The sequence below is a fragment of the Dasypus novemcinctus genome, chromosome 27 (genome assembly GCF_030445035.2).
Source record: "Dasypus novemcinctus isolate mDasNov1 chromosome 27, mDasNov1.1.hap2, whole genome shotgun sequence".
Lineage (NCBI taxonomy): Eukaryota > Metazoa > Chordata > Mammalia > Cingulata > Dasypodidae > Dasypus > Dasypus novemcinctus.
In genome coordinates this window covers 8,594,462-8,610,247 of record NC_080699.1, presented here as the reverse complement: position 1 = coordinate 8,610,247, position 15,786 = coordinate 8,594,462, and the positions used below count along the sequence as shown (strand labels likewise).

Below are 15,786 nucleotides of genomic sequence, written 5' to 3'. Positions count from 1 at the left end.
ACGGGGCCCCAAACTAGATGGTTTTAAACAACAGAACTGTCTTGCCTTACGGTGTGGGGTCTGAAGTCTGGTATCAATGTGTTGGCAGGCCATGTCCTCCAGAAGTTTCCATGACTCTCTCCTGGCTTCTAGTGGACCCGAGGACTCCTTGGCTTGCAGATATATTTGCCTCTGTCCTCACAAGGCCATCCACTCTCTCTGTAGCAGTCTGTGTCCACCTCTCTTCTTACAGTGACCCCAGTGACTTTGGATTAGGGGTCCCCCTTTCTCCTCCATGGCCTCATGTGAACTTGCTGAATTCCATCTGTTTCAAACCTATTTCCAAATAAGGTCACATTTTGAGGTACTGAAGCTTAGAAACTTCAACATATCTTTTGGATGACACAACTTAATCCACAACCGTAATACACGTACAGAAAAAAGCACACATCATCCATAGAAAGCCCAATTAATTTTCACAAAGTAAAACGATGAGGGAGCCAGTGATCACATCGAGAAAAAGAACTTTGCCAGCTTCCTGAGGCATCAGTGTGCCTCCTCTAGGCCCTGAGCACCTAAGGATAATCAGGACCCTGACTTTTAACAGCATGGATTAGAGGACTAGTATAGCCTGCTTTACACTTAATACAGACTATTATTATATTTAAAAATGCACTTTTTTGTCCATTTTTTGCTCAACAATATGGTTTGAGTTATATCTATATTTTTGCGATTTTTATTTTCATTTTTTCTAGTTTCCCCTTGGTAAATACATAAAAATGTATTTATTCAACCTACTTTTGAAGGACATTTAGGTCGTTTCCAATTGGAGCCCATTATGTAAAGTGGATTTGATGAAATCCTAATGCGTGTTTTTTGGTGAATACATCTAAGCGTGTCTTTGGAAGAAGACTGCAGATGTTCAGCTTTAGCAGATTCTACCAGACCATTGTCCAAATAGGTAGAGCCAATTTTCCACACTATTTTAAGTAACTCTTTGTTATAATAGCCACATGTTCAAAATTCACTCTAGGTTAAGATGGGAGTCAGGCAAAGTCACCAGGCAGTCATGTGGGAGGACAGGGCGTCCTCCAGGGAGTTCCAGGGCGCTCTTCCTGTGGAACGCGGGCCACAAGGGTTACTGACCCCCGGCCGCTTACTCACACTTTACACTATGCCTTACCTTGTGCAGGCAGCCATGCGCTCTGGCAGCTTTGTGAGCATCTCTCAAGGTTTCCCCCGGGTGTCTCAGACACATCCCGATGTGCAGACGCACGGGCTGCTCCGAGGGCTCCTCCCCGCCGCGCCCAGCCGGTCTCCTTTGGGGAGCACAGGGAGTGGCGAGGATCAGGGCTCAGCCACAGAGCTTGCTGAGCAGCGCTGCCTGTCCCCAAGCCCCCTTGGCCAGTCCTCCTGCAGCAACAGACAGAGGTGGACACGGCAGGCCCACCGGGGGCTCAAACCACACACCCTGAGCAGCGAACGTGGGGGAGCCCTTACCCCCACCAAGCCCCTCCCTTACCACAGGGTTCAGGAGCTCCACGAGTTGCATCAGTGAGTTTGAACTTGCAATCAGGTGTAAATAAATGACCAATAAGTCTTTCTGTTTTACAATTCCTGCTGACAACACAACTATTGGAAGGGTAGAGACCCAAGTATCAGCGAAGAGGACAATGAAGTGGGGTGTCCTTCAAGGCTGTGGGATGGGGAGTCCTGAAAGCCTTCCTAAAGTGTGCACACAGGCTTCCACGAGGCACACGCGGGCTCTAAGGGAATGCGCAGTGGGCTCCTCGCCTTGGCCAGTCTCCCTTCTTCCTGGAACCGCAGCTTCCCTTCCCCATGCAGGGAACAGCTCCTCCCCTACAGCTGCCACATCCTGCTGGCGGGGACTGCTCGTGACGGGATCCACCGGCCAGTGCTGATTTGGGGGGGTCACATGACCGAGACAGGCCGAAGAGTCCTTCCCTGTGATTTTTCAGACTAACAGGAGCGGAGAGGAACAAGGGCTCCGAAAGGAAGGGCGCGGGGGTTCCCTGCCCTCCGGCAGCACCTCCTCTTTCTCCAGGCCGCCACGGCAGGCTTGCACAGCGGCTCTTTCCGTTTCTAAAGTAGATTCGAGATGTGACTGTGAGTGTGATTGTCCTGTGATCTCACTAGGTTTTCCCATTCTGGTATACCAAGTATTATGCAAATGTATATTTGTCTTTCACTCTGTGAAAGGCTTGGCTATAAGAGAGTCTAATACAACCTCGCCTTTCTTTCTACATCGTTACAACCTTCAGCTTTACCTAAAAGAGCAAGTCAGTTGTTCAATGGGATTATCAAGGTCTGGGGAAATGCTTCCAACTTGGAATACTAAACCAGGCCACTAGGCGAGGACCGGGGTGTCCAGGCATGCGGGGTAAAAAATGTCTTTGCTATCCCACGAGCAGTTTCTGACTCGCTCAATCAGGTTTTTGCATAAATGAGGAGTAAAACAGTAACACACTGTGATGACGCAGATTTTGTGGTAGAAATGAAAGGCCCCCTAAAGAAAAGGTGCAAAGGTACAAAGCACCTGTTATCAGTGGAGGTCCTGGCGGGAACCAGGTGACACTCACACAGGGATAAATGAGGAGAGGTGGATGAAGAAACATTTACAGATCTGCCACGAGGTTGAGGAAACCAAAAGGGAGAGTGAGCGATCCTTTCTCTAAGTGTGGACTAGGCTACCAGCTACCCCCTCAGTTACCACCAATTACCACCTCGTGCTGTGGACTAGGCAACCAGCTACCCCCTCAGTTACCACCAGTTACCACCTCGTGCTGTGGACTAGGTTACCAGCTACCCTCTCAGTTACCACCAGTTACCACCTCGTGCTGTGGACTAGGCTACCAGCTACCCCCTCAGTTACCACCAGTTACCGCCTCGTGCTGTGGACTAGGCAACCAGCTACCCCCTCAGTTACCACCAGTTACCGCCTCATGCTGTGGACTAGGCAACCAGCTACCCCCTCAGTTACCACCAGTTACCACCTCGTGCTGTGGACTAGGCTACCAGCTACCCCCTCAGTTACCACCAGTTACCGCCTCGTGCTGTGGACTAGGCAACCAGCTACCCCCTCAGTTACCACCAGTTACCGCCTCATGCTGTGGACTAGGCAACCAGCTACCCCCTCAGTTACCACCAGTTACCGCCTCGTGCTGTGGACTAGGCTACCAGCTACCCCCTCAGTTACCACCAGTTACCGCCTCGTGCTGTGGACTAGGCTACCAGCTACCCCCTCAGTTACCACCAGTTACCGCCTCGTGCTGTGGACTAGGCTACCAGCTACCCCCTCAGTTACCACCAGTTACCACCTCGTGCTGTGGACTAGGTTACCAGCTACCCCCTCACCAGGTACCACCAGTTACCGCCTCGTGCTGTGGACTAGGCTACCAGCTACCCCCTCAGTTACCACCAGTTACCGCCTCGTGCTGTGGACTAGGCTACCAGCTACCCCCTCAGTTACCACCAGTTACCGCCTCGTGCTGTGGACTAGGCTACCAGCTACCCCCTCAGTTACCACCAGTTACCGCCTCGTGCTGTGGACTAGGCTACCAGCTACCCCCTCAGTTACCACCAGTTACCGCCTCGTGCTGTGGACTAGGCTACCAGCTACCCCCTCAGTTACCACCAGTTACCGCCTCGTGCTGTGGACTAGGCTACCAGCTACCCCCTCAGTTACCACCAGTTACCGCCTCGTGCTGTGGACTAGGCTACCAGCTACCCCCTCAGTTACCACCAGTTACCGCCTCGTGCTGTGGACTAGGCTACCAGCTACCCCCTCAGTTACCACCAGTTACCGCCTCGTGCTGTGGACTAGGCTACCAGCTACCCCCTCAGTTACCACCAGTTACCGCCTCGTGCTGTGGACTAGGCTACCAGCTACCCCCTCAGTTACCACCAGTTACCGCCTTGTGCTGTGGACTAGGCTACCAGCTACCCCCTCAGTTACCACCAGTTACCGCCTCGTGCTGTGGACTAGGCTACCAGCTACCCCCTCAGTTACCACCAGTTACCACCTCGTGCTGTGGACTAGGCTACCAGCTACCCCCTCAGTTACCACCAGTTACCGCCTCGTGCTGTGGACTAGGCTACCAGCTACCCCCTCACCAGGTACCACCAGTTCCGCCTCGTGCTGCCACAGGGGCTGTAGGGGGAGCTGCAGCAGTGGGCACAGCTGGCGCTGTGGCCCAGGGCTGCCCAGAAGGAAGTGGCCTTTGGCAGAGCAGCGCAGGGATTGCCAATCCTCCGTTTGTGGGCAGAGAAAGAGACATAAACCCCCAGCTCTCTCTCTGCCAACTTCCCTCCTGCTGATGCCCCCAAGCAGCCACACCGGACAGGAAGCCGGGGCCAGGCTGAGGGGGCGGGGTGCTGCCCCCTGGCCTGGAGCAGAGCCCGAGGCGCGGTGGTACCCTCTTACAACAGCAAGCTCATCAGATGTGCCGGGCAGAGCGACTTCCTGTGTCACACACCTAGAGCAAGAAGGGTCTTCTCACCCGCCTCCCGTTCCCTTGGAAGCCCCCCTGCCCGCTTCCCACAGCTCCCTGGGGGCGAGCTTCACTGGGGGCCACCAGCGCTGGCGGGCAGCTCGGGCTCTGCGGCCGCCCCGCTTTCAGTAGAGTGAGAGCCGTCTCCAGGGCTCCAGCGGAGACCGCGAGCGCGACCCGGACCCCTTCAGCAGGCCACCGGCAGGTGCACGGACAGCACGGCTTTGGGGGCCGGGCCGTGACCGGGAAAGAGGGTCCCTGTGGCCTCCCAGGGGGCACCGTTCACGTGCGGCTTCTGTCCCGTGCGCCTTTGGAAAGTCGGTTGACCTCTCAGAGGCTCAAGGGAGACAGCCACCCTGCTGTGCGGCTGTGACCGCAGACGGGAGGGGTGCCGGGCAGGGGTCCCGAGGTCCCAGCACAGCGCGCTGGGAGCCTCTTCCTGGGATTCCCCGTGGGAAGCAGCTCCCCCAGCAGCAGGGTCCGGCGGGCTGACCCCACGGAGGGACGCAGCTGAGAGGTCGAGGCCGCTCAAGAGGACACGCGGACGCAAGAGGAGGCTGCGGGAGGGCGCCGCGGGGCACCCGGCCACCAGCGCGCACGGGCCCCTGCGCTCCAGGCTGCTGCGTGAGGGGATGCGACAAGGCGCTGGCCGCGCGGCTGGCGGCCGCAGCGGGCGTCTCGGCCTTCCTCTTCACTGTCCCCTCCCGGGACGTCAGGGGCGTGGGTGTCGTCCCCCCGGGAGCCTCCCTTACAGCGCTCTCCGGGTGGGCCGCGGGCTGCAGGGTGCAAACAAACGCCGAGGCTGGCCCTTCGGCTCAAGATCAAGACGACGCAGATGGACGCAGATGGTCCTTTTTACTCCTCCAGTTCTGTTTTTTCTGTTGTTTTTTATGGGGCTCTGTAACCAACAGTGCCTTGATGCCTTGATTTCACAGCGAATGACTTTGGTCATATTTATTATTAAATACTATTTTTACTTTTTTTTTTTTTTTCTGTTTACCAAATTAGCAAATGCAGGCCCAGCAATTTGGGCAAGATGCCAGTCCAGCCGCGGGCTCCTGCAACCCACCCCAGGGGTGCCCCAGAAGGGAGAGGGAGGTTGATCGTTCCCAGAGCCAGAGACGTTGGGGGGCAGGTGGCCGCCCTTCAGTGTGGAGGGAAAACGGCCTCCTGCGTGGGGCACCGGACCCCACCCACGAGCCCCCCTGAGTCCCAGCTTTTCTCCCCTCGCGTAGTCCATTGACCTCGTTGCTAATTTTTACAATGCCAGGCACGCCCACACCTCGCGCCTCTTCCCTGGAATTCTCTTCCTTCATGTTCGTGTGTCTGACTCCCTCGCTTCCTTGCGGCCTCTGCTGGGTATCACCTTCTCAGTGATGCTTCTCGAGCTTTCTCTCCTTACACTCACACCTCCACACACATCCACGCCCAGCTGTCTTTACCCTGCTCTCAATTGTTTTCCATAGTCCTCATCACCCACCAACATAATAGTAGGTTAATCACGTTTTAAGTTTTCTGCTAATTGTTTGTCTTCCCTGCTAGAGTGGGAGCTCTGAGGAGGCAGGGGCTTTGTTCTGCTTACCAACTGAATTCAGGGCCAGCTAAGTACTCAATAAGTACTTTTTAATAAGTAATGCAGAATGAATGATGGAGTCCAGAGAAGACAGAACAGCCTGGCGCGCTTCGGAAGGACCCCCCCTCCCCAGCTCGGAGGCTAGAAAATCGCAGCTCCAGCAGCAGACCCCAGACCTGTTCAGGGACAGAGACAAAACTCCTGAGGGATCCCTGAGGGCAGGGTCCCCCAATGGGGCTAAGGAGTGAGCTGGCCGAGCCCAGGGTCATCAGCAAGAGCCTTCTCTGAGGTGCCTCGATTCCACCCCGTGCATGAACTCATCAAGCAGGGCCCAGACCAGCACGCAGGCCATCACGCCTCCCATAGCCAGAGACATGGGCAGTCTCACAGGGACGTGAGCTCACAGGGAAAATATGATTTACAATACATGTATCTGACAGAAGACCTGTAGCCCTAATACAGCAAGAGCGCCTCCAGATCAATAATTAGGAGAATGTTCAGATTATGAAGTGTGCAGAGGTCTTGATCAGACTCTTCACAAAGAAAGATTTAAAAAATGACCAATAAGGACATGAAACAGTACTCAATGACCATATGGAATACTACATAAATATACAAGTGAATGACCAGGAAGCGGATGTGGCTCAACCAACTGGGCTCCTGCCTACCATATGTGAGGCCCTGGGTTCACTTCCCAGGGCCTCCTTGTGAGGGTAAGCTGGCCCGCGCCCACAGAGAGCTGATGCCCATGCCTGTGGAGAGCTGGCACAGCAAGATGAGGCATAAAGGGAGACAAGCAGACATAGAAGAATGCACAGCGAATGGACACAGAGAGCAGGTAGCGAGCAAGCGGCAAGGGTTGGGGATAAAAAAAAAAGTGAATGACCAACCTTTGTACACACAGCCTGAGTTAATCTGATAACCACTGTGCTAGGCAAATGAGTCCATTTATATGAAGTTCAAGGTTAGGCAAAAATAATCCGTGAAAAAATAAATCAGAACAGTGGTTGACTCTGAGGACAGATTGAAATTGACTGAGAAAGGATACAGAGAATATTCTGGAGTGATGGAAATGTTCTGTTTCATTATGGGGTATGGATTACATAGGATGTGCATTTGTCAAAACTGGAAGCACACTTGAGATCTATCAATTCACTGTATGTTAATAATATCTAAAAATATATAAACAGAAAAGGAAACTAAAAGAAACAGGAAGGCTGAATCATTCTATAACTACTAAAACAATTAAAAATAGTGGTTTTAAAATCTTTGCATAAAGAAAACACTGTGTCTGGGTGGTTCTATTGGGTTGTTTTGCTAAAAGATCCATTTCAAGGAAGAGATCATTGCAGTTTTACACAAACTCTTTCAAAGAATATAAAAGAAGGCCACATTTCACTGTCATTCCACAGCATATATGGAGAAACTGTTCTATTAATTCTAGGATTATTCTAGCAATATCCTATTGCTTCATGGCCAGCACAGTCCTGGAGATCTGGCCAAGAAATAAGACAAGAAAAATAACAATGGCCATAGAGATTGAAGGGCAGAGTCCAACTTACCATTATTTGCAGATAATTTGATCACTTACATAGAAAAACCCAAAATAATCAAAACTCTTAGAACAAGAGAGATATTTCAACAATGCTCCCCAAAACAATATCAATGTATCAAATCATTTATGTTCCTTCACACTTGCAAGTAAAAAGTAGGTTTAAAATAGAAAATACTAATCCCAACACAAAATCTATGCTCTATCTTGGCAACAATGCAGCAGAAACACAAGATTTTCATAAATAACATTTTAAAACTCTAGTAAATACATACAAGAGAAACAAAACATCATTTTCATGTATGAGATGAAAATACTATAAAGATGACCATTTTCCCAAATTAATTTATGATGCAATGTAAGTTAAATCCTAATGGGATTATTTGGGAGTCTTTGAAGTTTTTATAAAGTGTCTTAGTTTGCTAGAATTTATGACAAATACCACACAGTGTGTCAGTTTAAACAACTGGAATTCACTGGCTTACAGTGTTGGAGGCTAGAGGCTGGCTTCCACCAGGGCTGGCAGAGCTCTGGCCAGCAGTCCCTGGGTTCCTTGGCTTTCCTGTCACATGGTGATGCCCTCTCCTTTCTCTTCTGGGTGCCACTGACTTAGGCTTCCAGCTCCTCCCTGTGGCTTTCTCTTTATTAAACCTCCAGTAGTAGGGTTAAGAAACCATTCTGGGGGGGGGCAAGGGGTGGATGTGGCTCAAGCAGTTGAGGTACCAGGTTCAGTTCCTGGTGCCTCCTAAAAACTGAACAAAAAGAAACCACCCTGTTTCAGTTGGCCACACCATCACTAAAAACAACGTCTTCAAAAGGGCCTATTTATTGGGAGGTCATCAGAGGGGTCGCACTTACACACATCTCAGAAGGATCTCATAGTCAGCCAAAGCAGATACAACCCCAGGGAGTGGTGCTCCTGAGGGCTACGGAGACAGCCAGGTCCTACGGCCATGGCAAATGGCTTTGGAGTTCAGTGCCTTGCCAGTGGACCCTACTTTGGAATTTGTGCTCCTGAGTGTGATGGAGCTGGACTCAGATGTGACCGCTCTACACATGCCTCTTCCGTCACTTTTACTGAACCTGTGGATGGTGCTGGGGTTGGTGAATACTCAGGAGACCTGAAGCTCTGGACTGTCCATGTGCAGGGTGGGCCCTGAGCCTCAGCAGACTTGCAATTTCTATCCTCTGGTTCGTTGGACTTACCCAGGTCAGCTAACAGGGAGGTGAAGATGGTCAACCCCCACACCAGGGAGCCAAGAGTGCCTACAGCTGCAAGCAGGAGAATTGCATCCATCAACCATGTGGAATCTAAGCCCCTCTCGATTTAGAGGTGGAGTGGACATCGCCATCCCAGGTCCTCAGGATGGAGGAATAGAGTATGGATTAGATGGACTTACTGCTATTCTACTACAGAACTATTGTGACTCTAGCAATGGAAGAAATTGTATAATTGATGTGGGGGGGAAAAGGGGTGGGTACCTAACAAAGGGGGGGTACCTAACAAAGGGGGGGTACCTATTTACCATGAGTTCACACCACAGGACTGGATTAAGACTAAGAGCATGCCGTCTCCTGAGGCACTTAACTGAATGTCACATGAAGAAATAAAAGTGCACAAGGTGCTAAGAATTTTGACAAAGAGCAAAGGCGAGCGCTTCACCCAGTACCGTCTTACCAAGCTGCCGTGGAACCAGCAGGGCAGAGCGGATGTGGGAGCAGAGGGAGAAAGTGATGGAGCGAATGAGCCAGACACAGCCTTGGCATGACAGAGGGAAAGAGTGAGCAGGATATGACAGTGATAGGGCAAAAAGTAAAGAGGATTCCGCCTCGCGTTGGTGGTAGCGCCTCAGTGTTCGCTTGTTCCAGTTGTCCACCTCCTGGGCCTCCCTGCGGTGGCGCAGGCCGCAGGCCAGCTCTGGCTGGGGAGCTGTGAGCGGAGGCGCGGAGGGGGCCCCTCTGGCCTGCAGCGTCTAGTTGTGGGTGCAGCACTGCTCAGACCTCTTCTCCGTCCACGTGACGACCCACGCCTTCAAGGTCCCGAATGCTCTGGGAGCCTGGGTGCCCGCAGCGAGCAGAGCCCTCTGCCAAGCCATGATGGACGAGTAGCACGAGCGAGAAGTCCAGTCCCGTGGCTTCTCGGGTGGCTAAAAAAAGACACAGGGCTCTTCATCGCCGTAGAATTTAGCCTATCCTCTTTGATGCAACCATGTACAAATGAAAACTCCCAATGATTAACGACCTCTATGTGAAACATAAAACTAAGTGAAAAAAATACAGGAGAATATTTTTGCCACTTTAAGGTGGGGAAGCCTATCTCAAAAAACACTCCACAAGAGCAAACCATAAGAGATAAGGTTAACTACATCAAAATTAAATAAGTGTACTAAAGGAGCGATACCAAAAACAAAAGCAAAGAAAAACTGACAGAGAAGAAGTATGCATCATATGAAACTGAGGAAGGTTTACTATGTGGCCCATTCCAGGAATTCCTTCAATTTAACCTGATAAAGCTAAGTAACCCAATAGAAACACAGGCTAAGAAAATGAGTTGGCAGCTAATGGCAGGGGAAAACTGGGTAGCCGAGAGCAGATAAAATGATATGCAATCTTACTAGTCATCAGAGAAACACAAAGGTAAACAAGATGCCAATTTACACACATGAGAAGGACAGAGGGAAGAGGTTTGCTTTATTGAATGCTAGTAAGAACATGGAGAAAATGAACTCGCTCACTGCTGATGGACGTGATAATTGGTGCAATTGTTTCGAAGCAAAGTCTAGCTCTATTGTAAGAATGCTGGTGCCCTAGACCCCAGCAATCCCGCTCCTGGGTATTAACTCTGGCCACGGTTTATAGGCGACTTGGAGGAGGATAGCCATTAGAGAACAGCTTGGGAGAGCAGGGCACTTGCAGCAGCCAGCGCCGGCTTTGTGGGGGAATTGACGAATAGGCTGTGGCCGATGTGCGTGTACATACATAACAGCGTATGGTGCAGCCGTCTTTCTAAGAAGACAGTTGACCTGACTAAACAGTTCACCGCCCAAGCGGACTCCATGTGTATTAATTGAACAAGTACTTATTCACCACCTGCTACCTGGGTGTCCTGTTTGGGGTAGTAAACAACATAGTGAGACCTGTCCTCCTGAGGCTCACATTTCTACTCAGAGGAGACAGATAATAAACAGTAAATAGAATTAAGAAATAACACATCGGGAAGCGGATTTGGCTCAACAGATAGAGCGTCCGCCTACCACATGGGAGGTCCAGGGTTCAAACCCAGGGACTCCTGACCCATGTGATGAGTTGGCCCATGCGCAGTGCTGCTGTGTGCAAGGAGTGCCGTGCCACACAGGGGTGTCCCCTGCGTAGGGGAGCCCCATGCACAAGGAGTGCGCCCTGTAAGGAAAGCCACTCAGTGCAAGAAAAGAGCAGCCTGCCCAGGAGTGGCGCTGCACACACGGAGAGCTGACGCAGCAAGATGACACAACAAAAAGAGATACAGATTCCTGGTACCACTGACAAGAATACAAGCGGACACAGAAGAAACACAGTGAATGGACACAGAGAACAGACAACAGGGTGGGTGGGGGGAAGGGGAGAGAAATTAAAAATGATAATAATTTTAAAAAAAGAAATAACACCTAGAGGAAGATGATAAATGCTATGAAAAATGGGGAAAAGTAGCAGGATAAGGGAAATGAAGCATGCCAAGGAGGAGGCTGACGTTCTCGTATAACTAGGATGGTTAAGTTAGGATTATTCAGAAACTGTCACATAAGCGAAGACTTGACAGAGCAAAAGGAGTTGGCCACGTGAATACCAGAGGAAGAGGGTTCAAACAGAGGTAACAGCCAGTGCAAAGGCCCTGAGACAGCGTGCTTGGTGTATGCAAAGAAAGGCAAGGGGGCCAGCGTGGCTGCGGGAGTAATGAAAGTGGAGTGGTAGGACTTGAGGCCAGAGGGTGACAGGTGGCCTGATAAGAAAGGTCCTTGTAAGCCACTGCAAGGGCTGCCACTTCCCCTCTGGGTAAAATAAATATCAGGAACCCCTGTGGTGTTTCAAGCAAAGAAACAAGTGCTTTGTTGAGCTTACATTGTAGAGGAGCAAGAATAGGGACTGGAAGCACTCTTAGGATGGGAGGAGATGATGGCGGGTCAACCAGGGAGCAGTGGAGGAGGTACAAGGAGAAACCATTGCCACGGTTCCTTTCCCCCTCTGCACAATGCCCCAAAGCAAATTGGGACATGTTGCTAAATATGGACTTTGAGGAGCTCCCGCTCCTCTCCCCTATCAGTTCTAACTCCAGTCTCTCATCCTCTGAATTCGAGAAGATGTTCTCAATGGAGAAAGTTTCATGTGCTGGTGCCCTCTCTTGTTGCCTTAAGACCAGTCCCAAGAAGATGTAGAACAAGCCTGAAGCAGGTTCAAATAAGTTGTGAGATGGCCACTTGCATGAAAATACTGGATGCGGCCCCGTCAAATCATCTAAAATTGCTGCCCACAGCAGGACATTAAGAAGGTGCTCTTCTGCTAATGGAGAACAAAAGCTCACTCTTAGGCCGCTCCGCAGAATTCCTCATTCTATAATCTCACCTACAGAAAATGACCTATTTTAATGAGCCTTGGCTGCGTTTCTAATGCCCGTTCTCCAGTAACCAGTGATGAACGCTGGGCCAGTCCTCCTCATTTTCTTCCCCATTTCAAAGACAGCTGACAGGAGTCCAAGTGGACTCTGGCGCCCCCTATGGTTTTGTAGAGGCAGGCTAGCCACTGGCGAGGCTAGGAGCTTAACACTTAAGATTTCCTTGTTTGCCTCTCCCCTATGGCAGCCTAACCTTTGAGTTTCTAAGTTGAGTTTTATTCAGGGGCCACCATATAGTCCTGGAAACTACTTCTAGAACTAATAACCTTTAGCCTTTGAAGTTAAGGCATAGAAAAATACCTGGACAGATACACATCGAAATATTAATAATTATCACGTCTGGAGGCAGGTAATGAGATGCCTTAGAGATTGAGGAGATATCACACTTACTTTTTGTGCTTCTGGTTGTTTGAAATTGTTTTGTGGGTTTTTGTTTGTTTGTTTTTACAAATTAGCAGTATATCTGTGTTACTAGAGTATTTAAAAACAGATATTTCGGGAAGTAGATTTGACTCAACTGATAGAGCATCCGCCTACTATATGCTAGGTCCAGGGTTCAAACCCAGGGCCTCCTGACCCATGTGATGAGCAGGCCCATGAGCAGTGCTGATGCGCGCAAGGAGTGCCCTGCCACGCAGGGGTGTCCCCCGTGTAAGGGAGCCCCATGAACAAGTAGTGTGCCCAAAAGGAGAGCTGCCCAGGAGTGGCGCCGCATACATGGAGACGTGATGCAGCAAGATGATGCAACAAAAAGAGACACAGATTCCAGGTGCCACTGACAGAGAAGGCAAGTGGACACAGAAGAACACACAGCAAATGGACACAGAGAGCAGACAACAGGGTGGCGTGGGAGCAGGGGGGGGAGGAAGGGGAGAGAAATAAAAATAAAAACAAATATTTATTTAAGAATAAAAAATAAACCCTTTGAACAGCACTATAATTTATTAATTGCTTTTTCATTCATAATCACATGAGGACCCACGTCTCTCCCGTGAGGTGCTTTCATGCCCAATTATAAGAGAGCTGTAATTCTTACCTGCTGTTTTGCACCATAGCTAGGATGTGTGCTCAACATTGTCCGTGCATATCCTCATTTAGTCTTTTTTTTTCAAAAGATTTTATTTTTTATTTATTTCTCTCCCCTCCCCCCCTCCCCCCAGTTGTCTGCTCTCTGTGTCCATTCGCTGTGTGTTCTTCTGTGTCTGCTTGTATTCTTGTCAGCAGCCTGGGAATCTGTGTCTCTTTTTTGGTTGCATCATCTTGCTGCATCAGCTCTCCGTGTGTGTGGTGCCACTCCTGGACAGGCTGCACTTTTTTCACACGAGGCTACTCTCCTTATGGGGCACACTCCTTGCACATGGGGCTCCTCTACGCGGGGGCACCCTTGCGTGGCACGGCGCTCCATGCGCACATCAGCACTGTGCATGGGCCAGCTCACCACACGGGTCAGGAGGCCCTGGGTTTGAACCCTGGACCTCCCATGTGGTAGGCAGACGCTCTATCGGTTGAGCCGAGTCTGCTTCCTCATTTAGTCTTTACAACATTCCTGTGGTGTAGGTGCCATTCACCACCATTTTACACACAAGGAAATTCACTTCGGGACATTAAGTGAATTGTTCAGGATCCAATCAGTAAGTGGCCAATTAGGATGTGGAATTGAGGTGCAGCGACACGAAGGGCTTGTACACGTTTGAGTAAAACCTGGTCTCCAGACTTCTACTCCACATGCTGGAGACACACTGGCTGCCTGGGAGCGCCCTCGCCGTGGCCAGTTCACACTCTTCCGTGTTCTTTCCTCATGTACTAGGAAACCACATTTGTAGAATGTGGAGGAAGGTAGCGTGAGAGAATCCCTCTAATGACCTCAGTGTGGCATTGGAATTAAAGAAGCCTCTCAGGCAAAAAAATCAACTCCAGTCTTTTTAAGGCTTTGCTGAGCTTTAATGGAAAGAATCCTAGAGTCCAAGTTAGGAAATTTGATTTGGATCCCAAACTCCACCTCACATCTGCTGGCTGAGTGACCTCAGACTTTCTCTTAACCCTTCTAATCCTCAGTTTGTGAATGCTCAAAAATATATAATATTTAAGGGGAGACAGTGGAGCTAAGTGGTTGAGCACTGGCTTCCCACGTGTGAGGTCCTGGGTTCAATCCCCAGCCCCGTACCTCAAAAAATAGACAGACAGACAGACAGACAGACAGACAGACAGACAGATAGATAGATAGATAGATAGATAGATAGATAGACAGACAGACAGACAGAGTAAACATGAAAGTGACTGTAAAAGCACTTACTTCTACAGCACCTGACAGGCATTTGGTAAATACTCAAAAGGTGTATTCTTAGTATGGAAAAACCAAGATGAGGCTGGAGAAGGTCCAGGCGCTCCTTGGGGCTCTAGAGCATAATCTCGTGGAGGGTTTTTCAAACCAAGTATAGTCCCAGAGACCCTGAGGTGCCCTTCTCTGTGCAGTTTCTCTCTTTTCACACACACACACACACACATCTCTTCCTGTTGAGACTCACTGCAGAATAATGGTCCCTAAAGCTAGGCATGCCCTAATCTCTAGAACCTGTGAGTGTGTTACTTTATATGGCAAAAGAATTTTGCAAAGGGAATCAAGATTAGGGACCTTGCGATGGGGAGAGCACAGTGGTTTACCCAGGTGGGCCCCATCTCCTCACCGGGGTCCTTTCAGCACAGCCGCCTTCCCAGCTGGGGTCCCAGAGCGTGATGTGCTGCAGGACTGCTGATGTGGAAGATGCAGGAAGATGCAGGAAGATGCAGGAAGATGGAAGAAGATGGAGGAAGAGAAGGAAGATGGAGAAAGATGGAGGAAGATGGTGGAAGATGGAGGAGGATGGAGGAGAATGGAGGAAGATGGAGGAGGATGGAGGAAGATGCTGGAAGATGGAGGAAGATGGAGGAAAATGCAGGAAGATGCAGGAAGATGCAGGAAGATGCAGGAAGATGCAGGAAGATGCAGGAAGATGGAGGAAGATGGAGGAAGGGGCCTGGCCGCCAGAAGCTGGAAAAGGCAAGGAAACAAATTCCCCCTAGAGCCTCAGAAAAGACACTTTGGCTTTTTTTTTTTTTTTTTGTCTTTATTTTTTTAACATTACATTAAAAAAATATGAGATCCCCATATACCTCCCACCCCCCTCACCCCACTCCTCCCCCCATAACAACAATCTCCTCCATCATCATGAGACATTCATTGCATTTGGTGAATACATCTCTGAGCACCGCTGCACCTCATGGTCAATGGTCCACACCATAGCCCACACTCTCCCACAGTCCACCCAGTGGGCCATGGGAGGACGTACAATGTCTGGTAACTGTCCCTGCAGCACCACCCAGGACAACTCCAAGTTCTGAAAATGCCCCCACATCACATCTCTTCCTCCCACTCCCTATCCCCAGCAGCCACCATGGCCACTTTCTCCACACCAATGCCACATTTTCTTCGATTACTAATCACTATAGTTCATGAATAGAATATCAGTAAGTCCACTCTAATCCATAC

The 15,786-nt window shown here is 50.1% G+C and overlaps 1 protein-coding gene across 1 annotated transcript; it reads left to right on the top strand.

The window, feature by feature from the left end:
- Nucleotides 1-1,177: 1,177 nt before the first annotated feature.
- On the top strand, nt 1,178-4,863 carry LOC139437719 (uncharacterized protein DKFZp434B061-like). Its single transcript, XM_071212280.1, has 3 exons — nt 1,178-1,533; nt 2,795-4,116; nt 4,682-4,863. Exons 1-3 carry the CDS (start codon nt 1,178-1,180, stop codon nt 4,861-4,863), a joined length of 1,860 nt encoding a protein of 619 aa, XP_071068381.1.
- The last annotated feature ends 10,923 nt before the right edge of the window (nt 4,864-15,786 follow it).

Coding starts and splice junctions, on each gene's coding strand:
- LOC139437719 (XM_071212280.1), top strand. CDS start 1,178: ATGCGCTCTGGCAGCTTTGTGAGCATCTCTCAAGGTTTCCCCCGGGTG. Junction 1,534..2,794: donor GAGCTCCACGAGTTGCATCA/GTGAGTTTGAAC, acceptor GCTGTGGACTAG/GTTACCAGCTACCCTCTCAG. Junction 4,117..4,681: donor ACCAGCTACCCCCTCACCAG/GTACCACCAGTT, acceptor GGACCCCTTCAG/CAGGCCACCGGCAGGTGCAC.